This window comes from Schistocerca americana, chromosome 1 (assembly GCF_021461395.2).
Source record: "Schistocerca americana isolate TAMUIC-IGC-003095 chromosome 1, iqSchAmer2.1, whole genome shotgun sequence".
In the NCBI taxonomy this organism is placed as follows: domain Eukaryota; kingdom Metazoa; phylum Arthropoda; class Insecta; order Orthoptera; family Acrididae; genus Schistocerca; species Schistocerca americana.
This window is the reverse complement of record NC_060119.1, coordinates 531,032,178-531,060,037: the sequence shown is the minus strand read 5'-3', so window position 1 is coordinate 531,060,037 and position 27,860 is coordinate 531,032,178. Positions and strand designations below refer to the sequence as shown.

The window sequence follows — 27,860 nt, the reverse complement described above, 5'->3', positions numbered from 1 at the left end:
TTCCGCTCACGCCCCAACATCGTGCAGCCCGCCTCCAGTGGTGTCGCGACAGGCGCGAATGGAGACGTGTCGTCTTCAGCGATGAGAGTCGCTTCTGCCTTGGTGCCAATGATGGTCGTATGCGTGTTTGGCGCCGTGCAGGTGAGCGCCACAATCAGGACTGCATACGACCGAGGCACACAGGGCCAACACCCGGCATCATGGTGTGGGGAGCGATCTCCTACACTGGCCGTACACCACTGTTGATCGTCGAGGGGACACTGAATAGTGCACGGTACATCCAAACCGTCATCGAACCCATCGTTCTACCATTCCTAGACCGGCAAGGGAACTTGCTGTTCCAACAGGACAATGCACGTCCGCATGTATCCCGTGCCACCCAACGTGCTCTAGAAGGTGTAAGTCAACTACCCTGGCCAGCAAGATCTCCGGATCTGTCCCCCATTGAGCATGTTTGGGACTGGATGAAGCGTCGTCTCACGCGGTCTGCACGTCCAGCACGAACGCTGGTCCAACTGAGGCGCCAGGTGGAAATGGCATGGCAAGCCGTTCCACAGGACTACATCCAGCATCTCTACGATCGTCTCCATGGGAGAATAGCAGCCTGCATTGCTGCGAAAGGTGGATATACACTGTACTAGTGCCGACATTGTGCATGCTCTGTTGCCTGTGTCTATGTGCCTGTGGTTCTGTCAGTGTGATCATGTGATGTATCTGACCCCAGGAATGTGTCAATAAAGTTTCCCCTTCCTGGGACAATGAATTCACGGTGTTCTTATTTCAATTTCCAGGAGTGTATATAGGTGAACTTCGTGTTGGTGCAGATTTTTCAAAGTTATCAAAATATGCTAGTCGAGGGTTGCACTGATGCGCCGTCATTCATCGGCGACGACCTCGTGAAGCAGTTTACTATTAGAGAACTCAGGAGCCATTCACACAGGGACTGTGATGTACCATTCAAATCAAGAGACGCAGCATTCTCAGTGCTCGTGCCACGCTGATCAACAACCAGCATCCAAATACTTGTATGCGTTTGCTCTGGGAGGGTGACATGTGGCTATTCGTCTTGTACCACTAATCATGTTCCCAAGAACTTTCACGTATCCTTACTTCTAAAGAAATCACTGTACCATCAACATCTTTGTAAATACACGATATTGCAGACGGCTTTCATACACTTGTCTCGTTACCTACCATTAGGGACGCAGGAATACAAAAGTTAATCTTACGACACAACAAGTGGCTCAGTGTCGTTGTTGAATAAACTGAAGAGCAGCCTGCAGTTGCTGCATGTACAGCAATAAATTTTATCAGGCCACTGTGTTTGCTTTTTGTTTCCGGTTCTGCGGCAGCTTGCTTTTCTGGTAATCTTAGTGTTACGATTCTTCACTTTCATTTCAAAAGTGAGAGTCGTACTACTCCATGTCTTCTGCTATACCAAGCACATTCAGCAGTTTGCGTCTTCCGTATTGGTTACATGACAGTTTTTCGTTTTTTGATCTTGCAGGACACGTCCGTCGACTAGTTAGTTTGGCGTGTGGAGACAGCAGGACTGCTGCATTGTTGTGACGTGAGAATATGGCTACGAAGAAAGCTCCACCGGCAGCGACTTCATCAGTCGCGGCAGAGCGCTGCTTCCCTCCGGGCTTCATGTTTGGAGCCGCCACTGCCGCCTACCAGGTAGAAGGCGGCTGGAATGCAGACGGTGAGTTGTCCGGACCCTGACCCAGAGGAGATCATTCTCCTAAAGCTTTTGTAAAAGTCCTGCCAGTGTCACACTTTTCAATTTTGCCTTAGAAGCGTACTTCACCAAGTGCAACGTAATGGGTTTTTGATCTACATTTCTGTTATCCTGCTCCGTTCAATGAAAATAGTTATTAAGAAACAAATCACTAATGACTTTTCTTTCTTACAATATGTCTCTCATTTAGATCTAACATTTAATCTCTTGATTAAAAATCTACGGCCTTGAAAAAAAAACTGAACGAATCTTCCTTCGTTCCATCTACGCGAGATTTACAGAACTAAGAATCACACTGAACGACTATTTCTCACGTGAAAAATGATAAAACTTCATTAAAATATTCGAAGTGTGTTGCCTCATTCTTAAAAAGTCAAAGGCTGTGAAAACAGAAACAAGAGGAAATAATGAATATGGACGCATGAAAAAGTTCGAGGTAGCTTCATTCAGTCCGTGAGTAACTGGGTACACCACTGCTCCATCGCCTTGACCACTCTCAGCCATGTTGGGTAAGCCATTTTCTAAATATGTCTTACCCTCTGGGAAAGAGGCGGGTGGACAATGAGTAAACCAGAAAATACATTTTCCTTACCTATTCCCGTCACACTGTATTTCATAACCTGGCTAACACCAAACCTACACATGTGGTATACGCCCAAAAGATCGTCCAGTACGTTCCTAACTCTGCTCCAATAATCCCTTTTCCCCAGACATCCACCCTTTAATTTGACTGGTATGGTGTAATGTCCAAGACCAAGTGGCACCCAGAGTTAATTAACTGTCCGGCATCCTATGTTGAATCCTCATACCGATCCTTGGTAGATCGAGTGATTTCTTGTCCAGCGACTGCAATTTTAATCACAGCGTTCTGTCATAGAAAAGATTCAAGTGCGGATGCATCGTAAGTGACGCTACATCCATAGCATACTCTGCAAGCCACCTAATGGTATGTGTCGGAGGGTTCATCTGGCAACACTAACTGATCACCCCTGTCCTGTTCCATTCGCAAATGTCGCACGGAAAGAATGATTCTCGGTAAGCATCTGTATTAGCTCAGATGTCTCGAATTTTCTAATCTCGGTCATTATGCAAGAGATATATGGGAGGCAGTAATATGTTGTCTGATTCTTCCCGGAAAGTGCTCTCTCCGTGATGCATAACGCCTCTCTGGTAACGTCTGCTAATAGGGTTTCTTTAGGCATTTCGGTAACGCTCTAGCGACGACTAAACGATCCCTGACGAAAGGTACCGCTCTTCGTTGGATCTTCTCTATATCGTCTATCAGTCCTACATGGCAAGAATCGCATATTTATGAATAACACTCAAGAATCGGTCGCACAGGCGCCTTATAAGTCACTTCCTTCGTGGATGAGATACACTTCCTTAAGATTCTTCCTATGAACCTCTGTCTGGCATCTGCTTTTCCTGTTATTTGTTTTATGCGGGCATTCCACTTAAGGTCGTTCTGGATAGTACCTACTTGATATTCTACGGCAGATACTGTTTCCGGCAGTTTGTCATCAATAATGTAGCTGTACAGTAGTGGATTTCTTTTCCTATGTATGCGCCATATGTAACATTTATTTATGTTCAGGGCCAACTGCCAGAGCGAGCACCATTCATCAATCCTCTGCAGGTTATTCTGCAAATCGATACTGTTTTTTGGCGTTGCTACTTTGTTATAGACAACCGCACAATCTGCGAACAGTCGTAAAGAGCATCCGACGCTTTCTACTAGATGATTTATACACATTGTGGACAGCAACGGTACTGTCGTACTTCCTTGGGCTACTCCGGAAATTAACATTTCATCTGTCGGTCTTCAATGGATTACAAATAAAACCCAACCAGTTGTAAATTACAGGTTTATTAAACATTTATCATGGTTCCGACGGTTTTAAAATCGTTTTCTTCAGAACATGTTGTACCGAGAATCATTATTTATAACCAATGCTGGAGTCGTTCACTCTGTCTAGTACATGTCATCCACCATTTAAAACACATTATACAAAAGTGGTAGCCGTCTACTGCAGGGCTTTGTCTTAAAGCTTTTATAAAATGTCACGTATTCTTATGTAATGTATTTTAAAATGTGATTACGTTGATGACATGTACTAGACAGAGTCAAGGACTCCCACATTGGTGTAAATAATGTGATTCTACGTAAATATCTTCTGAAGAAGACTGTTTTAAAACTATAGAAACCATGATCAAGGTTCAATAAATCTGTATTTTGTAACTGTTTGGCTGTTATTTCTAATGCAGTGAAGCTCTTGCAGGCACAGTTGCTGAAGCACAGCCATGTTCATAATCTGTCGATTTTCTTTCTTTGAGACCAACATAGATATATCTAGGCAGCAGGATGATACAGTTCTGTGAAAATGATCATGGGATTATATGCAGTAGTTCAGTATTTTTAATAGTATCCCCAAAAGGGAATTTGTTTTAGCATGGTGCTGAGTCAAAGAAAATAGGTACAAGGAATGGAGAATCTAAAAGCGGAAGAAAAAATAACTATATTTTTTCATAACAGAAGAACACTGAAAGTTGTATGTGATTCCATTGTTCTTCAGTCAAATCTTCCGACAGTACTTAAATGATCAGCTATCTCGTATTTTGATTCCGCAAATTGACGTCGAAAGAGGCATAGCACCGTACAACCTGCAGAATAACTCCTATTTTAAATGCATTATGATTCCGTATTGTCTTACCAGATATACAACGTTGGTTACAGAAGTTTTCACACTAGTAATATTCCACTTAAATAAGAAAGTTGGTTGTCGGATCTACAACATCCGGTCCGCGACAGACAAGTTTTAAAACCGTGTTACGTGGACATTTATCTACAGTAACATTAATCTCAAGCATTTTTTCTGGTACTGGAGGACTGTTTTTTAAGTGGTTCGTCCTTTACAGCAATAAGGCTCGCAGAGGAGTCACTCAAATAATGTGCGTTCCCTTGATAAAGCGTAGTGCGTCATCCCAGTTCATATAGTTACTAAATACAGCTTTCTTGCGTAGTTATGTTGACTGGCGGAAATGTTAATCACTCAAGGAACATCGCGGAAATATCATGAAAGCATTGTAGCAGGACGTTACGGTGTTAAAACTATTCTATATTGGTGGCGAACAGATGATGGAATCGTCGCAACAGACATGCTTCTCTTCCGCCGTCAGTGGGTTGCGACAACGACTCATAACGGACACAGGTGCCGATACGATCCGGAAGGAAGGCACAGTGTCCGCTCTTGGGACACGTCGCTCTCGGATGTTGCAATTGAGTGCGGAGGTCGCGAAGATACCTCACGTCGGAATCAAGATCTGAGCTTATTCTACTGCGGACAGCTTGGGGTATCTTACCGACCACAGGAGTACGCGAGTACACGTATAATGCTGTCGCACAGACACACAGGCGTAATCTGTGGACCACTGAATGAGGATACCGTTTCATGACGGTCAAAAGTAAGGACAGACCCTTGCGATAACCTATCGCTGCAGTACTGGAAAGGAAGACGAGCGAGATTATCACGCCGTCAACGACGTTGACATCAGAGGCGCAGCACAATCTCGGAGAAATCGATCGTCTTTCCTCGACATCCCAGTGTTTGTGTTAAGATATTTAGAGAAACTTACGAATACTTAAAGCTACACTGTTTTTATTTTATTTACTTATCTTTGATCTTGCTATTAGTTTCGAGGTCATGGCACCATACTGAAGCAATCATCCAATCTTGGATGATGGCAGAAATGTCCCCTTGAAAGTGGATCTACGACCCTCAGACTAACAATAGGGAAAAGTGTATTCCCACAGCAAATACGGAATGGTCATAATTAAACTTTCGGTACTTGAGCCATTGTATACGGAAAACTGTTTACCGTTGAGTATCCAGTTTTATAGGAATGATGTTCGGAGTACTCGCTGCAAGTTTGCGGGTGGGCGCCGGTGCTGGTACGGCTAAGTAAGGCCGAAACAAAGGCATCAGTGAGCATTTTGCAGACAGTCGAAATGGATCTCGACAAGGTGAGCAGTGCTTCACTCGTAAATCTGTTTTATCAAAACTGCAGCAATAGTGTATTTAGCTGTTGGATGCTTTAAAGGAATACGGATAGGTCCTCCTTTCCCATCGGGGTTGAATAACATGATTCGTAAGTTCGTAATAACTGGCGATTTGGGAACTGCTGCTGGGAGAGGCCGACGGCCAGTTGCGCCGCGAATATTGTTGAAGAAGTTGCTGTTACCATGGCTGAGAATACTGGACGCATGGTGCGCTCTTCAAGCATTGCACAGTCTGTGTCATGACATCTGAAAATTTCATGGTCCACCGTTCCAAAAGTACCGCAAACCATATTTTGAAATGTTATCCAGGCTGCCGTGAAGGCAAATGAACCTCACATTGAGCAACAATTGTAACCTGAAATGTAAAAAGGGTATGCAATTTACAAAGGGTACTCACTCATTTCGAAATTACACCGTGTTTCTTTCAGTGGTTTATTCATTATTTCTCTTCCGCATGTCCTTACAGATGTTTCCACGAAGTTTGAGCATTCATGAGCACCGCTGTGTTACTCCAGAACATTGCTAGGACCGCCATCTCTATTGCCACGTAGTTCGTATTCACTTACTGTAAGACGTATACGGAAATTAATTACACCGTTTAGTAATAACTGAAACACTGCAGAATGGAGCATAATAGACAATCGATCCACTGTTGGAGCAATACCAACGGGCTTCCAGGAGAGGGCCAGCATTGCTTTCGTTTCTGAAACTCAGGAATAGAAAATTCGTGGTGACTTGCGCCGATTTCAGGAAGGCGTACAGCTTAAATGATCTACCTCCCCTATTTCAAATTCTTGAAGAGTTTTGATTAGATAACAAGACAAAAACGACTACCCAGCAAAGAGAGTTCAGAGGAGAGACGACTTACGCCTTTGAACCCAAGACAGGTGTGAGACAAACAGATAGGCCATCGCCCCTGCTCTTCAACTGTGCTTTAGATAAGGTCATCCGAGAAAGGTGGAAAGAAATGAACAGAAATGAGCTAAGGCTAGGCTACAAGTACATGAATCTTACATTCGACAGTCAGCCTTTCCGAAAGATCCAGTGGTCTTTTACACTCCATAGATACAAAAGACAGCTAAAGGAAGGTATCGATTGATAGTACACATTCTGAAACATCAAGGAATCATCAGTTTAGTATTGCAGCGAAATGTGTGTGGTAAAAATTGCAAAGTGGGACAAAGAGATGAATACACTAAACAGGTTCAGATGGATGTAAGTTGCAGTGGTTACGCAGATAGAGACTTGCATAGAGTAGAAAGAAGAAGACCACAACAACAATAACATGTCTCGTGAAGTCTTCGCTAATTTCGATGAAGTATCTGTACTGAGTCACATTAAAAGTGGAAGCAACACCAAATACTAATTTGAGTAAAGAAATAAAATTTCGGGAACTATTTGTCTAGGTAACATATTTAAGTGATTAACACTGCCAGATCACAGCTTAATGTAAGCACGACATAAGCAATTGCAAATGTGAAATACTGGTACATTAATAACGGGTGTAGGGGCCGGACTGTTGATTACAAGCATGCAGAAATGCATGCATTGTGTTGTGAAAGGGCTTGGATGTCATTTTGTGAGATGAAGTTCCATGCCTGTTGTACTTGGTCAGTCAGTACAGGGACGGTTAATGCTGTTTGTGGATGACGCTGGAGCTGTCGTCCAATGACGTTCCATATGTGCTCGACTGGAGACAGATCTGATTGTCGAGCACACCAAGGCAACATGTCGACACTCTGAACGTCCTGTTGGGTTACGACAGCCGCATGTAGGCGGGCGTTATCCCCTTGGAAAACATACCCTGGAATGCTCTTCATGAGCCGGCCGGGGTGACCGAGCGGTTCTAGGCGCTACACTCTGGAACGCGACCGCTACGGTCGCAGGTTACAATCCTGCCTCGGGCATGGATGTGTGTGATGTCCTTAGGTTAGTTAGGTTTAAGTTCTAGGTGACTGATGATCTCAGAAGTTAAGTCCCATAGTGCTGCTCAGAGCCATTTGAACCATTTTTTTGCTCTTCATGAATGGCAGCACGACAGGTCGAATCACCAGACTGGCGTACAAACTTGCTGTCAGTGTGCTTGGGATAGCCACGAAAATGCTCCAGCAGTATACGAAATCGCACCCCAGACCATAACTCAGAAGTATGTAAAGGGGGACTAGCATGCAGACAGATTGGTTGCAGGCCCTCAACTGGTCTCCTGACCAACACACAGCCGTCACTGGCAAAGAGGCAGCATCAGCTTTTATCAGAAAACAAAATATACCTCCACCCTGCCCTCCAATGAGATCTCGCGTGACTCCACTAAAGTCGCAGATGGCAGTGGTTTGGGATCAGTGGAATGCACGTTAAAGGCATCTGCCTCGGAGTTGTCCTTGTAATTGATTTGTAACATCGTTGTGTAACTGTGGTGCCAACTGCTGCTCAAATTGCTGCTGCAGATGCAGTACGATGCGTCAGAGCCACACGCTGAACTCTACTCTCTCGGTAGTGCAACGTGGTGGCCCAGAGTCCGGTCTCCTTGCGACCATCCATCGGGACCACCGCTGCCTGCAATCATGCACAATGGCCATATTCCTGCTAAGTCTTTCTGCAATATAGCAGAAGAAACATCCAGCTTTTCGCAGTCCTATTACACAACCTCGTTTAAACTCGGAGAGGTGCTGATAATGGTGTCTTTGTCGCCTTAAATGGCATTCTTAACTAACATCAGTTCACCATGTTCAATCTCAAAGGTAATTAATGCTCACGACCGTTACAGCGTGTATTTAAAGAACCTGACTGGAATCCTGATAGTGGCGCTACTAGGCCACTACATCTTTCAGATGTAGAAACACGACTTTCCTTTACATAGCACAACTCCTTATTGGTTTTGCGATTTTTTTTCTGTCAGTGCACTGTGAATGTAAGAGCTGTAATAAGCTACCAGTTCTAACATGAAAAACTGTTTTCATTAACTCTCAATCAGTCTAAATGGAAATCATAGTTAAAACGTTTTGTAAACGTGTAAGGCAGCAAAATAAATGGTCAGATTCGCATCTTACATGAGACCTTTACAAATCGCAATGAGAAGGTGAAGATGACACTTCACGTAAAACGGCAGTTATGAAAACATTTGCCTATCAATATGTAATGCAAAAAGGGATGACAGTCAATCGACACTAATTAACACACCATTCCTATACAACGTATGTCTTTGAGTGGTAGGTAGAACAGGGAACGCGAGTAGAGTCGCTTTTAGTTTAGAAAAGCCAGCTCCACAATGACGTAGCGAAGCCGTGATGTGGGAATTAAGCCAGAAACCACTTAAAGGGGTGGCAGGAAGGAGGACAGCGACCCCAGACCAGGTGACTCAAGCTGGAGGACCACCTGTAGCGAGGTATCTGCTCAAGGGCAGAGAAGAAGCTTTGGAAAACTGCGTTTCGAAATTCCAATGGGATACGAACAAAACCAAGTGACGCATTTTCGGCCAGCGAGTGTGACACACGGAAAGGTCAATGTACTTTAGGCTTCTAGAATGGACACAAAACATCCGATTGGCGGAATCGCACTGGGAAGAAGAAAAATACTGAAGTTTTAACGCAGTTTGATAGAAGGGATATTGTGATTCATAGAGTGTGTTTCTACAAAATAAGAGGAACGCTCCTATTGGTCGAAAAAAGCCATGATGTGAAAAAGGAACCCAAGTGGAGGGAGGCATTTCTGCCATGAGTAGGACAAGAGAGAAATTTCAGAAGGGGACACTTCTCTGCACTGACGTCAAGTGCAGAATAAAGCACTTAACGCTCCGTACGACGCAGAGAAGAAATTTGTGTGGACACTCCGTTCATAGCGACTGCACTCCAGCTAAAGAATTAGCTGTAGCAATGTTTAGCTCCAACTGTGGAGAAACGAACCAGCCAAATTAGTTAATTGTTCTAGCGCGAACTGAGACGGCACTATAATATGCACGCTGCTCCAACGATGCACATGTATATCGCCACATAATAAGACTAAGGCTGCGTACATGTTTTCTCGCATAACGAGAAACAAGGGAAAGTTTCTGCAGGAAAGTTCAGCAAAGACCAGTTTAGTTTTGTAGGAATTTCAGTGGGAGGGAGCGGCCTTGCAGACAGCAGTACGTCACAGCTTAAGGTAAATACTGCGTGCAGAGGCATAAAATTTGTTGGTTCACTAGCTTGTGTCCACTGTAAACTGGAGCGGTCTTGGGTAATCTTGCGCTCAAATTTATCACTTGACTAACCATCCACCGTAGACTTCATTGTCATCCTAAAAAGTACCGAACTTTGTACCAGAATCGGACGATTTTCGTAGTACTGACCAACATCATAACTTATGTGTAGGAACAATTTTGTAAAGAAACGTCCAACTAAACTTTCATATTATTGTGCTTAGGATTAATGCAAAGAAACTTCCATAATATTGTGTTTAGGATTAACGTGCTTTCAGAGAGTTAATACTTAACATTGTCGTGTACAAACCTATTTCACTTTTTGATGTTGGCCAGATGCATTATCCATTGCGCTGTTTTCATGTTGAAGTATTGAAAACTGTGTGAAAAGCTGTAATTTGGTGAGAAATATTGCGACATTAAACTTATTGTTTCACCTCACACAGTTGTTCTCAATTCTCGAATAAGCAAAAAAAAACTTTACGAATAAAACACAAACTAGGAGAAACGATAAAAAATTTTCTGTATGGAAACATTCATGTTTTTTGGATGTTGTGCGAAGTTATTATCACTAATGTGCAAGACGGAGCTAACGTTTTTGACCTGACTCGATAAGATATTTAGAATAATAAATTTAATACTGTGTCGTCAGATTGAAGTTAGCGTTACAGCCACACAGTAAATTATCTGTAAATTGCAGGGAAAGGTGAGAACAGCTGGGACCGAATAACGCACACCCATCCAGAGCTGGTCACAGATGGTAGCAATGGTGACATCGCGTGTGATTCATACCACCGGTACAAAGAAGACGTGAAGGCCATCAAAGAGATGGGGGTTCGTATTTAACTTTACTTCTCCAATCACTTCAGAATGATGTACTGTATGTCATGTCTAAGAAAGTACGTGGGCTATTTGGAAAGTAATGTCCGATCGGGAGGAAAATGGAAACCACAGAGAAAATCCGATGAAGCTTTGCACAGATGTATTGGGCAGTGTCTTTAGTATGCCAGTCGATGGCGTCATATTTCTCTTTTCAGTTCTGAGAGCGCAGTGAGCACGCAAAGATGCCCAGAAAATAGTGTCTTCCACCAAGTATGAAGGCTAGGTGAGAGATTCGCCTGATGTCATGCGGCCCACATAAGATAACTGCTATCCGTGTCCTTCATGACAATTCTTGATGGCACTCAGCATGGGCAATGAAGATGCTCCTGCAGTGTTTTCGATGGGAAGTTTTTGATTATTCACAGTACAGCCTGTAGTTGTGGCAATGGCCTTACCGCAGTGCATACACCGGTTCCCGTGAGATCACCGAAGTTAAGAGCTGTTGGGCGTGGCCGGCACTTGGATGGGTGACCATCCAGCTGCCATGCGCTGTTGCCATTTTTCGGGGTGCACTCAGTCTCGTGATGCCAATTGAGGAGCTACACGACAGATTAGTAGCGGCTTCGATCAAAGAAAACCATCATAACGACCAGGAGAGCGGTGTGCTGACTACACGCTCCTCCTATCTGCATCCTGAACTGAGGATGACACGGCGGTCGGATGGTCCCGATGGTCCACTTGTGGCCTGAAGACGGAGTGAACAGCCTGTAGGTAGCTCCCCTGAGTTTGACGCCTGCTCATGTGAACCGCTGTCTATGGAGACAGCATTTTGGCACAGACAATGAGCTGTAGACCAACGTAGAGAATTGGCGGAAAGCACAGGCGGCTGCCTTCTATGACGAGGGTATTAGAATGTTGATACAACGTTACGACAAATGTCTAAGTCGGAGCGGCGACTGTGTAGGGAAGTAGCAGGAAGGTGTAGCTAACTGTTGCAAACAAAACGTTTTGCGTGGCATCTGTTCTTACGGACTGTCCGAGAGAACAGACATCACGCATTCATATTAAACATTTTTTATTTTCACAGTGGTTTCCATTTCGTGACTGATCGGATCTTACCTTCGGAACAGCCTTCGTACATCATCGTCGTATTATTATTACTATTATTATTATTATTATTATCATCATTATTATTATTGTTAATCTTATAATTGTCAGCCATTCTACGTCCATTGCTGGAACGATGCCTCCTTCAGACTTGTGCATACATTAAGTCATATGCAGGTGGTATAAAAAATGTTTTGACCGGTTTATTTGTTTGGTTTCGTACCTAAGCGTTAAAAATCTTTAATAAAATAAATAATAAATTGTGTAATTTTTCGTAAGAGAGCTGCTGGACGAGGATTGCGTATTCCTTAGCTTGCTACACTGACAACAATAAAAATGCATGATAAACAGGGATTTCGGTAAAAGATCCATTCGTTCTGTTACTATCCGCAACTTGGTTCCTTGTTAGAAGAATGTTTGAGTGTATGATGGAGCTTCTCTGAAATTGTGGGTAATCTTTGCTTTGAGTCTTTTCTCTGAGAGTACTCCGTGAATTTCTAAATGACCAGTTCTACAGAACTGCTTCATTTGTGATTAAGATGAGAGAGACATCACTGCTATTTTTTAAGTGTTGAACTGCGTGATGTACGTGTTGCCGAGCCGCGAGAAACGATCTCTGATGGCGTACTAATATGTAAGGCTGAAGAAAATGTGTTCGAGACGAGAATTTGAGCTTCTCTTCCAGTCTAGTTTTAGGTCCGTACAATGACCACAGTTGCATTCTACCTTTGTAACTGTTTTGTTTTAACACAATGCCCTTATCTTGATATGGCACACCTAACATGCTTGCCAATACTTTGTAATGTATGTCATTAGTGACTTATCGAAGCCTCACAGCCATAAAACTGCTCTGCAACTACAACTGGTATCGTATTCACTTTTATATTTATGATATGTGTGTTTCAGATTAGTTACGCAAGATCGTAGTTAGCATGTCTTTTATTTTATTTGTTTCAAGAGATCGGAAGGTTAATCATTATTAAAACAAATGTGACAAACTACCGAAATAAAAATATAGTAGAACAATAATCAGTTGTCGCGTATATACAGCATGTCTCCATTGACATCATGTCGAGCTTTCACAAACTGCGTAAACATTATTGCATGAATATCTGCATGTTTGCATTGAAGTGCTCTTACAGACCCAACTCACAGAGACAAATAAACAACATTACTTATATTTACATTCCAGTCAAACCTAAACACCAGCCGCAAAAGAGAACACTAGCGGTTGCAGTCGGCACGAGACATACACATTTGTAATTGTTTTCTTTCTACGTCACCTGATACAAGTATACGTTTCATTGACTTCTCCTGCTTTATGGCGGCTGTAGTGAATGTCTTGGAATCGCAGCTGAATCCCTGACAGGTGCGCTGTTTGGTTGCGTGCCAACGTGTCGCAGTCAACTCCACTTCATTTTCATTCGTCGTTATTCTGTCTTCCACAGCAGCCTGTTTCATAACCCATTTTTGTTTATTTTCTTGTCTGTCGTAGTTAATCAAACATGAACTTTTTCATTTCTCGCTGAACAAACCTAAGTCTTGAATGGTTTTTTTCATTAGAAGTCCGTGTCCTACTGCCGTATGTCAAAACCGGTAATACATATTTCTCATATATATTACCGGCCAAACCCGATTTTGTCTAGGTCAAACTCGTTCATCCTGTTACCGATAGGATAAAACAGTTTAGCCTAGGTCAAATCCGGTTATCCTAGTTAGAATTTACGTGCTTTACGATAAACTGGTACGTCCTAGTCTGGACTAATTTTGCCTAGTACGAACGGGGAATCCCCGTATCATCTTTGGCTCTCCCCTCGCGGCTATCAATCGCTCTTCAAAAAAATGGTTCAAATGGCTCTGAGCACTATGGGACTTAACATCTGAGGTCATCAGTCCCCTAGACCTTTGAACTACTTAAACCTAACTAACCTAAGAACATCACACACATCCATGCCCGTGGCAGGATTCGAACCTGCGACCGTAGCAGTCGCGCGGTTCCGGACTGAAGCGCCTAGAACCGCTTGGCCACCGCGGCCGGCAATCGCTCTTCGCTCGCACTGTTCTTTGTTTTGAACGGTATTTTGCATCGACGAGTGCGCTTGTTCAGTTGCTGGTTGCGCTTAAGAGATTTTATTATAATCCTAGTGTAATTATTGTGAGGCGTTTCATCATGGATGAGCCTTCGTGTAGTAGACAAGCCAATCAAAAGCTGTGGAGAGAAAAGTTTCTGGAGGAAATTTTGCAGAGTGAAAACAAAAAGCCTTGTCATTATAATGTGATATCAGTAGACGAATACGCGGATTTGGTTAAACAAGTAGAAGACGCGGAAAAGTTAGAAAAAAGAACATCATCACAAAAAAGCAGACTAAAACTATTTGCTGTTTTGAAAATTGGTGATGTGAAAAAACTCATAGCACGGTGTGAAGGGAATATAAAATACATTGTTCCAGCTGACCAACTTTATGATGTGATTGACACAGCTCATGTAGCTGTGGGTCATGGTGGTCGCGATAGGCTGTTAGCCGAGGCAACAAAAAAAATATGCCAATATCACAAAGAAAATGATATGCCTCTATTTATCAATGTGTGATGTTTGTCAACAAAAGAAGACATAAAAGGAAAGAGGGCTAGTTTCAAAGCCAATTCTCCATTCGGAAATGAATAGCAGATGCCAAGTCGATTTGATTGATTTCGAAACACAACCAGACGGCAATTTAAAATTCATTCTAGTTTACCAAGACCATCTCACAAAATTTGTTCCCCTTCGTGCGTTAACATCAAAGAGGGCTGAAGAAGAGGCTTATCATTTGAATGACATATTCCTAATTGTAGGGGTGCCGTGCATTCCTCAATCTGATAATGACAGAGAATTTGTCAATATTGTTATAAGAAATCGAGCTTACCACTCTGGCATAAAACAATCACCTTACAAAGCATTATTCGGAATCGAACCTAGAGCAGGACTTTCCACTTCCTCGTTGCCTCAAGAAATCATAAGTGATACTCAGGATGAATATGACCTAAAGAAGGCAATCGAAGATGACAGCAATACTGAACAGTACGAAGACAGTGATGATGATAACATTGTGAAAACTGAAACAAACGACATTCAAAATTCTAGAAAAATTGCGACAGAAAATTTAAAAAAACAGGCTAAAAGAATGAAAGCTTCCTCTGACAAATCCCATCCACCAGCTGACATTGGAGACAACGTAACCATACCTATTTCAGATGTAGATGAAGGCAGAGGTGACCTTCGAAACGTAATTGGAGTAATACTTCAAAAGACTGATGAGGGCCTCTAGAAAGTTGGCACCAAACATGGCGTACTTCAAAAACATTATTGCAGGTATGATTTTACTAAAATTTTCCATAATTTTTTGTAATAAAATTTTAAAAATATTTGTTTTAAATTCTTTCTTATTTTTTTAGAACTGATTTCGTCGTCTGTAATCAGAAGTTTTTATATGTGGGAGATATTAACCAGGAAATTGTAATATCTTTAAGGACTGCAGCCACAAAACATTCTGTTGGATCAGGGCAAGGCTGCGTGAAATGTAGTTGCATGAAAAACTGCACAACAAACAAATGCAACTATAAGAAAAACAAAGTTCTCTGTAATTCTATGTGTCACCAAAGTAAACCTTGGAAAAATAAGTAACTAAGCAAATTGCAGATAAGTGATTTCTGTGGATGAATATGTGTAAGTTGATCTAGTGATGGATGTGAATTTACTGATTAGTTAATAAATAACTTTAATGAATCATATTTACTATTTTATTTCTATTCCTTTATTAAGTTTACTTTGAAAAGCTTATAGAAGATACAAACTGGGTGAAATTAGTTTAGACTAGGCCGTGCTAGTTTATCCTAAAGCATGTAAATTCTAACTAGGATAAACCGATTCGACCTAGACTAAACTGTTTTATCCTATTGGTAACAGGATGAACGAGTTTGACCTAGGCGAAATCGGGTTTGACAGGTAACATATACATTACACATCTCAGAATACACTCTAAGACAAAAAACGACGCACCAGGAAGTATTACCCGAATGGGACGCAAATAGGTAGATGGAATGTAGATGTGCACTCAAACAAATGATTACAGAATTGGATGATTCATTCAAGAGAAATAGCTTCACAAATTCAGAAATCAGTATCACTTTGGAGCACCTCTGGCTCTTATGAAAGCGGTTATTCAGCTTGTAATTACTTGTCAGAGGTTTTGGAAGTTTTCCTGAAGGTTATTGTACGAAATTCCGTCCAACTGGCACCTTAGATATCGTCAAAATCCCGAGCTGGTCGGAAAGCCGTGCCCTCAATGCTCCAAAAGCTCTCAACTGAAGAGAGATCCGGCGACCTTGATGGCCGAGCTAAGGTTTGGCAAGCACGAAGACAAGCAGTAGAAACGATCGCCGTGTGCGGGTGGGCGTTACCTTACTGAAGTGCAAGCCCAGGATGGCTTGCCACTAAGGGCAACAAGACGAGGGCGTAGAATATCGTCGACGTACCGCGGGGCTGTACGGCTGCGGCGGATGGCAGCCAAAGGAGTTCTGGTATGAAAAGAAATAGCACCTAAGACCATCCCTCGTGGTTGTTAGGATACATGGCGGGCGACATTCAGGCTGCTATCCCACACATGTCAGGGGCGTCTTCAGCCACGTCTTCGCTGCTAATCGGGGTTCAGTTCGAAACAGCACTCGTCACTGACGTCTAGTCCAGTGTGCCCGACGCCACTGCAAGCGAGCTTGTTGGTGTACTGGGGTCATTGGTAGTCGGCGCAAGGAGAGCCCTGAGCTCAGCCCTGTTTCTGTGAGCCACCTGTTAATATTCCCTTGGTCACCGAACCACCACTTGCACGTTGGATCGATGATAATGACGAATCCGGGGCTCTGAGCGCCTTTCTGACGATAGCTCGGTCCTCTCGTTGCGTCGTCGCTGTAATCGATCGCTTCCTTCTTGAGACGCTGTGCTCGACCATCGTTCACCCATTGCTGCCAGCGTCGTCGAATAGCGAGCAATGGCATCCCTCCTATTCAAATGTCGATCATTTGGCCAATTACTCCAACTGGCCTTCTTTGAGCCCAACTGTATGTCCTCTCTCAAATGCTGACGCTAGTATACATTGTTCACCCTCCTGTCTGCGAGGCACAGTTGCCGTCAAACTGAGTATACGGAACGAAATTCACAAGGACTTTAGGCTGTGCCATCGAGATGTCCCCTGTTTACTATCCTTGACAGCTTCACGATAAAATTGTGCTTCATAGGCCACCAAAGTTTACAGTTTTGTTTTTACCGTCGATACCTATGTCATAATCAATTTCTGACCAATTTGCGTAACTTCTTCATGGTGGGTCGGTTATACTTACCCTTTTTGTCTTAGGGTACTGTTTTTACTTGTTTATTTGAATTTTTCCTCTGCTCATTCACTCCTTGTCTTCATCTGACTTAAATGCAAAACCTCACTTACTGGTTAACTCCACTGTTAAATAAATCCTTCATGGGTTCTTTGTTGTTTCTGTTGTCGTTGTTGTTCTGACCTTCTGTACGAAGACTGGATTGATGGAACTCTTCACTGTAGTCTATCCTGTGCGAGTCTCTTCATCTCCGCTTAACTACCTTTTTGTCAAGTTGTGCCACAACTTTCTTTTTTCCCTAATTCGATTCAGTACTCCCTCGTTAGCTATTTCGTCCACCCATCTAATTTTTAACACTGTTCTATTATTTTCTAATCTGAACTGCTGATCGTCCTCGTTTCACTTCCGTTCAAGGTTACATTCCAAATACCTCCAAAAAAGACTTCTTAACACTTAAGTATTTATTAGATGTTAAGAAATTCCTCTTTCTCAGAAAAGTTTTCTTGTTGTAGCCGGCCTGCATTTTATATCATCTGGGTTTCAGCCATCATCAGCTATTTTGCTGCCCAAATAATCAAGTTTTTTAAAACTCTTAGTGTCTCACTTTCTAATCTAAGTGTATCAGCATCACTTGCTTTAATTCAATTACATTCCATTACGCTTGTTTCACTTTTGTTGATATTCTCCTTAGAACGTCTTTTCAAGATACTATCAGTGCTATTCAGGTGCTCTACCATGTCCTTTGCCATCTCTGACAGAACTACAATGTCATCGGCAAACCACAAAGCTCATACTTCTTCTCGCTAACTTCAATTCCTTTTCCAAATTTCTCCTTGGTTTTATTGCGGTCCGGAAGAGATGTTGCTGTTGTGGTGTTCAGACCTGAGACTGGTTTAATGCAGCTCCCCATGCTACTCTATCCTGTGCAAGCTTCTTCATCTCCCAGTACCTACTGCAGCCTACATCCTTCTGAATCTGCTTAGTGTATTCATCTCTTGGTCTCCCTCTACGATTTTTACCCTCCAAGCTGCCCTCCAATACTAAATTGGTGAACCCCTGATTCCTCAGAACATGTCCTACCAACAGATCCTTTCTTCTTGTCAAGTTGTGCCACAAACTAGTCTTCTCCCCAATTGTATTCAATACCTCCTCATTAGTTATATGATCTTCCCATCTAATCTTCACCATTCTTCTGTAGCACCACATTTCGAAAGCTTCTATTCTCTTCTTGTACAAACTAGTTATCGTCCATGTTTCACTTCCATACATGGCTACACTCCATACAAATACTTTCAGAAACGACTTCCTGACACTTAAATCTATACTCTATGTTAACAAATTTCTCTTCTTCAGAACCGCTTTCCTTGCCATTGCCAGTCTACATTTTATATCCTCTCTACATCGACCATCATCAGTTATTTTGCTCCCCAAATAGCAAAACTCCTTTACTACATTAAGTGTCTCATTTCCCAATCTAATTCCCTCAGCATCATCCGACTTAATTCGACTGCATTCTACTATCCTCGTTTTGCTTTTGTTGATGTTCATCTTATATCCTCCTTTCAAGACACTGTCCATTCCTTTCAACTGCTCTTCCAAGTCCTTTGCTGTCTCTGACAGAATTACAATGTCATAGGCGAACGTTAAAGTTGATATTTCTTCTCCATGGATTTTAATACCTACTCCGAATTTTTCTCTTGTTTCCTTTACTGCTTGCTCAATATACAGATTGAATAACATCGGGAAGAGGCTACAACCCTGTGTCACTCGCTTCCCAACCACTGCTTCCCTTTCATGCCCCTCGACTCTTTATAACTGCCATCTGGTTTCTGTACAAATAGTAAACAGACTTTCTCTCCCTGTATTTTAACCCTGCCACCTTCAGAATTTGGAAGAGAGTATTCCAGTCAACATTGTCAAAAGCTTTCTCCAAGTCTACAAATGCTAGGAACGTAGTTCTGCCTTTCCTTAATCTTTCTTCTAAGATAAGTCGTAAGGTCAGTATTGCCTCACGTGTTCCAATATTTCTACGGAATCCAAACTGGTCTTCCCGGGGAAGTCGGCTTCTACCAATTTTTCCATTCGCCCGTAAAGGATTCGCGTTAGTATTTTGCAGCTGTGGCTAATTAAACTGATAATTCGGTAATTTCGCATCTGTCAACACCTGTTTTCTTTGTGATTGGAATTATTATATTCTTCTTGAAGTCTGAGGGTGGGGGGCGGGGAAAGGAGAGCTGGGAGGGGAGGGAGATGGACTATCGCTCTCCCCCCCCCCCCCCCTCTCAATCTTGACTACAGAGTTATTTCAAAAATGGTTATGGGACTTAACATTTGAGGTCATCAGTCCCCTAGAACTTAGAACTACTTAAACCTAACTAACCTAAGGACATCACACACACCCATGCCCGAGGCAGGATTCGAACCTGCGACCGTAGCGGTCGCGCAGCTCTAGACGGAAGCGCGTAGAACCACTCGGCCACCAGCGGCCGGCCAGAGTTATTTATCAGATACGAGGGCGTGTTGAAAAGTAGTGTCTTCTAATTTTTAATGTGTAAACTCTTAAAGCATTTTAAACGAAACAGGCTGTATTAACATTCTACAATTTTTTATTCTTCGTGTCTACATATTTATTTCTCAACATAGTCACTCTGGGGACAAACAGAGACCAGTCTGTTAATACTTTCAGCACAGTATGTTTGACTCTGTTGGCAAAGCCACAACCTAACCTGTGCTTGCACCGACCCATCACTGTCAAAGTGAAGTCCTCAAAGGTGTCCTTTAAGTTTTGGAAACCTATGAAAATCGGGTGGGGCCAGGTGGGGCAGTGAACCTGAAGCGTGGGATTGTTGCAAATGCGGTGCTCGCGTGTGGCCTGCTGAAGGAGCATGTGCTCCATTTATGGACTAACTTTCGAATTCGTGCTTTCTGTGTTCTGCAGTTAGAAACTGAAATCTGTTTCTCACACACCGCCATCCTATATGCTTCAGTCCATAGCACTCTATCGGCAGCGGAACGGGGACGTCGACCGAGTGTGACGCATGACATGTAACACATCAATTGATACTGAGAACAGAACAAAAAATTCGGAGGCATTATTTTTCAGCACTTCTCGTACCATAACAAATACTGAGTGCACAACCATCGATTCTCTGAACTATAATATTTTTTCGTGTACTTACAAATGTTAAGTTCTCGTGGGATGACACAGCTCGAAACTAACCTCCTCAATTTTATCAAATTTTGCGATATTTGAAATCACCTCCCCCCCCCCCCCCCCCCCTCCGCGGTAACTTATACATTTCTGTGGAGGCCCACGCTTGGCTTCCTTTACTGCTTGCTAAATGTACCGATTATATAACATCGGGGATAGGCTACAACCCGGTTTTACTTCCTGTCAGCTGTTCCTTCTCATCCATGTTTATCGGCTGTTACAACTGCAACATGATTTCTGTACAAGTTGAACATCTGTCTTCGTACTCTGGATTTTATACCTGCTACATTTAGAATTTAAAAGTATGTTCCAGTAAACAATGCGAAAAGTTTCCACTTTAGGTTTCCCTGCCTTCAACTTTCTTCAGAGATAAGTTGTCGAGTCAGAACGGCCTTGTGTATTCCTACATGTCTCCAAGACCCAAAATTATCTTCCCCGAGGCCGGCTTATAAACGTTTTTCCATTTTTCAGTGTTTAATTTGAGTCGATATTTTGCTTCCATGACTTACTAAACTAATCGTACATTATTTTCAGACCTATTTAGAAATTTTCTCAGTTAAGTTCCTCCATTAGTCGTTGAAGTTTCTCTTCACTGCAAGTAAACAGTGCAGTTACAAAAGCAACATGTGTTTCTTCTCTTTCCTCCTAGTTACGGGGTCTAGAAACATCATCTGCGGCTACAGAGAGAAGTTTTAGTGTTACGATGTCTCTTTACCTGAGACCTCTTCCAATTCTGAGTTACCTTCTATCCTGATGTAATGCGATTGAAGCTGTAGCATCACTTATATACAATAGTTGATCAAAATTCTCCAGACACACAGTGGTTGAGTCTGGTTCCGCATTCGAATCCTGATGGGCCAGTTGGGTCCGACTGACCGCCGCATCATCCTCTGTCAGTGGCGTCATCGGATGCGGTATGGAACGGCATGTGGTCAGCAGACCGCTCTCCCGGTCGTTGTCGGGTTTCTTGACCTGGACATACTGTAGTGGACATTAATATGGATGCATGAAATGTTTTCAAAATTGTGAATATGGATACCCATCAGCTGTAGAGTACAATGATGACAATGAAAATTTGTGCCAGACCGGGACTCGAACACAAATTTCCCACTTTCGTGAGCGATCGTCTTAACATTTGGCTATCCGTGCACAGCCCACGGTCAGACCCAAACTTCCATATGTTGCCAAGCACGCGTCTACAAAAAGAAAGTTCAAATGTGTGTGAGGTCTTATGGGACTTAACTGCGAAGGTCATCAGGACAAACACACACGCCCATGCCCGAAGGAGAACTCGAACCTCCGCCGGGACCAGCCGTACAGTCCAAGACTGCAGCGCCCCAGACCGCTCGGCTAATCCCGCGCGGCACACGCACGCGTCTACAACCTGTATACGTAGATCCATTGCGTTTATTGACGTATGGGTGAGACTTCTGCTCGAAAGTCCTTGCTCACTGTCAGCTGATAAGTAAGTTATTGCAGTGCCTGTGTTTTTTCTGACTTATGGCGTAAAGTTCCTTTGGACTTGAATGCATTCAATTCGGAATAACACGGGTACTGCAATATCTTATTAATATGGGTGTGTTTGCCTTTCGCCTTTTGGGGGCTTGAACTTCATTGGGGGCACTTGCCCAAGGGAGAACGGCAGCCCATTCTCCCTCAAAAGCAGAGGGCAGGGATGGCTGTGACCTTGAACGCTAGAGTGAAGCCGACGTGCCGGTCGGGGTGACCAAGCGGTTCTAGGCGCTACAGTCTGGAACCGCGCGACCGCTACGTTCGTAGGCTCGAATCCTGCCTCGGGCATGGATGTGTGTGATGTCCTTAGGTTAGTTAGGTCTAAGTAGTTCTAAGTTCTAGGGGACTGATGACGTCAGCAGTTAAGTGCCATAGTGCTCAGAGCCATTTGAACCATTTTGAAGCCGACGTTCTCACTCATCCAAAGGTATTCCATTGGGATCAGGTCGGGACTCCTGGCAGGCCAATCCATTCCAGGAATGTTACTGTCCTCAAACTATTACCTCACAGATACTGCTTTTATGACAGGGTACAATGTCATTCTGATGGAAATAATCGTCGTATCTGAGCTGTTCCTGTATAGCACGCAGTACACAATGCTGCGTGTGTTCATATCTTTCCGCACTTACCGTTTTGTTAAACACAATCAAGGAACTACATCCTAACCACGGAAAACACCCCTGTGGCGTAACATTATCTCCTGTGTACTTCACTGCTGACACTACACTTGGTGGTAAGTAACGTTGTCCAGGCATTCGCCAAACCCAAATCCCTTCTTCGGATTGTCACAGAGCATAGTGTGATTCGTCACTCCAAATCCACTTCTACAGTCTCTCTTCACACCAGCTCAAGCGTTGCTTAACACTGATTGCAGAAATGAGTGGTTTATGGGGAGCTGTTCGGCTATCATACCCCATTCTTTTTATCTCCCTACATACAGTCATTGTGCTAGCTGGCCTGCTTGTAGCATTTTTGAACTCTCGGAGGATACCTTCCCCTTATCTCATGTGATTTTTTTACAGCCACCAGCCGTAATACTCGACGATCCCTATCCGACAGCAGATGAAATCTACGTGGTCTTGGCTTACCCGTGGTTCTTTCTTCATGACTCCACTTCAGTCACATCACCAACAGTCGACTTCGATAGGCCGGAACAGAATCAGAGCCTGCTGTCTGAAGGATTCATAGAACAGACTTTGTTAGACCCGAATAAAAACTTTCTCGCAAATCAAGAAAAAAACTGAATTCATACTCATTGCTCCCTTCAGCAATTATAACGACAATTTGCAGGTGATCCATTGTGCTACATCCACTTCTAGAGACACGTTTCGTTGCTTCATAAAAATTAGATTAATGACGGGTGTCACAACAGGAGCATAAGATTTGAATTTTAAAAGAAACATCGTCTTCTGTAGCAAAGCATTGAATTATTTACTGATTTGTAATGTAGACATTTGGGAATCATGTATGGAACAACACATACGGTAAATAATCGCCACAGTTTCGGTGGGACATGCGTATACTTCTGGCGCAATTTTCAGTAACGGTTTTGCATAAATGTGATGGTATTTCGTTGATACAGCAATCAGTTTCAGTCTTTAATGCAGGAGTGTTTGTGGGTTTGCTCGCGTAAACCTGAGACTCCAGAAGTACTCACATAAGAATGCGCAAAGATGTTAAAGTGCAAGATCATGGTGGCCAATTCCCGTCACCAAAAAGGAAGATGACGTGACCAAGATAAGACTCGTGCAAGACCGTCTGTGTTTAATGGGTGGCATGGCAAGCAGCACCGTCCTGCAGGAACCACATGTCATCAAACTGCATGTCATCAATGACCATGTCTTCTTATAGAGACACACAGAACTGGGTTACCATGTTACGACAACGTTCGCCATTTACCGTTAACGCATTACCTATCTTCACTTCAAAGTGAAATGGTCACATATTTCCTCCATACCACGACACACATCAAGAGATTTCTCGTTTGACGCCTTTTTACTCGTCAGCCATTCGTAGTTTTTCTGCGCCCCATGTACCTCAATTAACGTGATCATACGGTGAAAATTAGACACGTCTCTGAAGGTTGTTTTGTCTGCAAAATCAGCGTTCACCTACTGTTGTTTCATGACTGGACTGGTGAACTCACTTACCGGGCAACGTGTGCCATGTTTACTAGCTACTGTCTGTCTCGTATCGTTCTGTCACATTATTGGCCTATCAAACCACGACATCCAAAATGACACGCAATTTAAGTTTTCTGCCCTTACTGTAAAATCCTCCATAACATATAAAAATTAAAACTCACTCCATTAGTGGGCTGAGTCAATGGTGAAATTTCCTCATAGACAAAGTAGTCTTGATGGGATCAAACTGGCGCTACACTATGTAATCGTACTACTTCTGTAGTCATAGATGTCCCTGGAGCATAGAGATATGTCGCGATGGGCATTCTTGTTCGCGTTGTGGTCCCGTCATCTTAAGAAATTAAGAACATATTTCTATGAACTATTACGTTGTTTCTATCTCCTGCACTTTTTTTCTGAATTACTTTATAGAAAAATTAGCATTAACGAGGAACTAAGCTTGTAACTAAGCAACAAACCACGATAATATTTTTAAAACATTTATTTGCAAATATGGAAATTCTTTCGGGACAATAATCATAGTTCCACAAAGAGTAGATTTTCCCGACGGACACTGGCGAGTGTGTTCCATATCTTGTCATAAAATAGTACGAATAAATTCAGATGCACAGCAACACGCAATTCCTTGGAACCTAATTATTCTCGTGAAACGCTTCTGATTAATATGGGATCTCAAAACTACGAAAGAAAGCAGCAAATATTTCTTTATGAAAGTCTCATTCAGTTATCACATTAACGCCGTATAGCCTTCCAACTGGAACGTATCTTCTACCAAGAACCAGTGATAAAAATAAGTTCGCTCTAATTGCGTCAGCTGAATAACTTTAATTCTGGGGTCGGTGAAACGTTCGATTAAACGCTATCAGTTACTTTTTACGCATATTTTAGTTCATTACTATACATTGAAGTGTATGTTCAGTGACTGTTTAACTCTGTTGCTTGATTACTGCTGTTCTTGATTGCATGTTTATATAAGCTACATTAAGTGATCGCTTTCATTTTGTTAAACAATCGCCAAGAACGATAAACATACTAGGAAGTAATGCATTAAAGTAAAACTGGAGAAACAAGAATACGTCAAAAGTAGATGCTTCTCCACTGCATATCTTCCAAAACAAAAGTCGTAATAAATGTTATCAAATCTGCACATACCTGTTGCGAATCTGCAGGGTGAACCACCTAAGACTTGCACCGCAGATACTGCAGAAGTGGAAAATGCTGTTACGTGCGGTTTCCACAGAATGTATTGGTAGTCAGGGGCTCGTATTGTTAGCCAGTAAACAGATTGTAATAATACTTAGAATATATATTTTTTTGCAAATACACACTTTTTAAATGTAACAACGCGCATTGACATTAACAGACTAAAAGCTGGGTAAATTAGAATGCCAGTAGTGTTTGTAGCACGATTCTAGTGCGAGTCGTTCAAGAGATACCTTATTTTGGAAAGCGTCAACACCAACACTTGTACAATAACTGCGGGAGCACACAGTAAAGAACAGCACAATTACATACACCAGTTATGTGGATTCTGACGAGCAACGAGGCACTGACCATCACTGGTTCTGTTCAAAATTACCACCAGCAGCGCCAATACGCGTTTCCAGTCTGGTATGGGACGACTATTGCCTCGCTCTATGGCCTTTGTCTCTCTGGGAATTTCAGCGGAGACATCCGAACAGGATGCAGTAATACGTCATTGCACATCATTGGGTGTGCCTGGTATGCTCTTGTAGACAGTGTCTTTCAGTTTTCACCACAAAAAAGTCTACATGGATCATATACGGGAACAAGCCGGCCAAGGTACAAGTCCTCTGCGTCCAATATAAGGATTTGGAAACAGTTCTTGAAGATTCACCATTCAGGGAGAACGACTGTTAAAAATAAGATTTCGAAAACAGCCACAACTCGCACTTTGTATTTTTTACTGACCGGTTGCGCTCTTCAAATGACCAAGAGCATCATCAGAATATACAGTTTAAATTGGCTGACAACTCTAAAGATTAATCTGACTGTACTACAGTACTTCAACTTACGTTTAAAGTACAGTAGTAAATGATGACATTCACACTGACAGCGCCAAAGTGGAAATTAATAATAATTAATGAAACTTAATTCGTGAAGACATGCTGTAGTTCTTCGTGCACTATGGGCTGGACAGCTTTCATGTTGATACCAAAGGTTCCTCCTAGTCAGCATAGGAGCGTCTTATAGCGTCCCTGGAAGATGATCAGTTAGGAGGCTGCGATGCTTGTGCTCTTTCAGTGTTCCGTCTATGAAAAATGTGCCTATGAGCTGATGATTCACTATCGCACGCCACACGTTTGCACTCCATGGATGCTGAGCTTTCAGCCGGCCGCTGAGGCCGAGCGGTTCTAGGCGTTTCAGTCCGGAACCGCGCGACTGCTACGGTCGCAAGTTCGAATCCTGCCTCGAGCATGGATGTTTGTGATGTCCTTAGGTTAGTTAGGTTTAAGTAGTTCTAAGTCTAAGGGACTGATGACCTCAGATGTTAAGTCCCATAGTGCTTAGAGCCATTTCAACCATTTCGATGCTAATGTTCCACTTGACGAAGGCAACGGAGATCGTCAACAAACCAATAGTGCATTTTTCGGCTGTTTACCTGGTCATGATTGGGAAATGTGGCTTAATCACTAAACAAGATACATGATACATCTAGAATATCCTGTCGTATGCCCATGTACACAAGTTAACACGATTCCCATAATCGTTTCCATGCAGCCCTTGGTGGAGAGAGATATGAAAGGGATGGAACCAACGTCGATAGAGAATGCGGGGGGGACTTGCCTGACACCTGTGACATCGTCGTGCAACTGCGCGGGAGCTAACGAGCGGGTCAACTGCAACAGCAGCTATAACGTTAATGTCCCTGTCTTCTGTTGTTACTCGTTTCCTTCTGATACCTTGTCTATGTGTTACACCAGCACTTTGACGTAACTAGCTGAAGAGGTTGATAACTAATCGCCGAGATGGTTGACGTCTGTTGGAATACCTTTCAACATACACCGTACAAGAATGTTCTGCAATCTTCCTACACTTTCCGTACACAATGAGCATGTCGGCTTTCTCTGCGTTGGTAAATCCCATCGTCCACTCAGGACCTACTGCTTGGATTGTCACACGCTAACTGACCACCAAGTCGCATTGCACCCAAGTAACACCCAAGTACACGTAAGCAAACGTAACAACATCGTACATAGCAACTACGCATGCTGAATGGCACAAACAAGTGTCGATGCGGAAACGTTTCAAAACACGATATCTCCTCGTAAACGACTCTCACTAGAATCCTACAACAAACACCACTGACGTCCTAATTTTCACTACTTTTAGTTTCCTAATGTTAATAAGCATTCTTCCATTTAAAAAGGTCTATATTTCCAAAAAAATACTATTTCTAAGTATTATTACAATTTGTTTATTGGCGAGGAATACGAGCCCCTGACTACCAATCTATTCTGTGCAAAACCGCGCATCAATACCTCTTTCCATTTCCACAATATTTGTGGTGCAAGTTTTAGGTGATTCGCCCTGTATCTTCAGTGACTGAAGTTAAATTTTCTGATAGTTTTGAGTGGCCTTAGGTTTACTGTCATAATTGATCAAAATTATTGATAAAATTAAATGTTAATGGTATCAGCATTGTTTAAATTATTACAAAATTAGGCTTAACTCTCATCCTATAAAATGTATAATAGTATATTGTTTAGTGT

At 42.7% G+C, this 27,860-nt stretch overlaps 1 protein-coding gene across 1 annotated transcript in view; it reads left to right on the top strand.

The window, feature by feature from the left end:
• The window catches only part of LOC124605414 (myrosinase 1-like), a 184,106-nt gene that overhangs the window by 55,155 nt on the left and 101,091 nt on the right, over positions 1-27,860 (top strand). Inside the window, exons 2-3 of the mRNA XM_047137070.1 lie at positions 1,508-1,705; positions 10,673-10,806. Of these exons, the coding sequence (XP_046993026.1) occupies positions 1,579-1,705; positions 10,673-10,806 (261 nt within the window). The 5' untranslated portion in view covers positions 1,508-1,578. The remainder of the gene's footprint in view (positions 1-1,507; positions 1,706-10,672; positions 10,807-27,860) is intronic.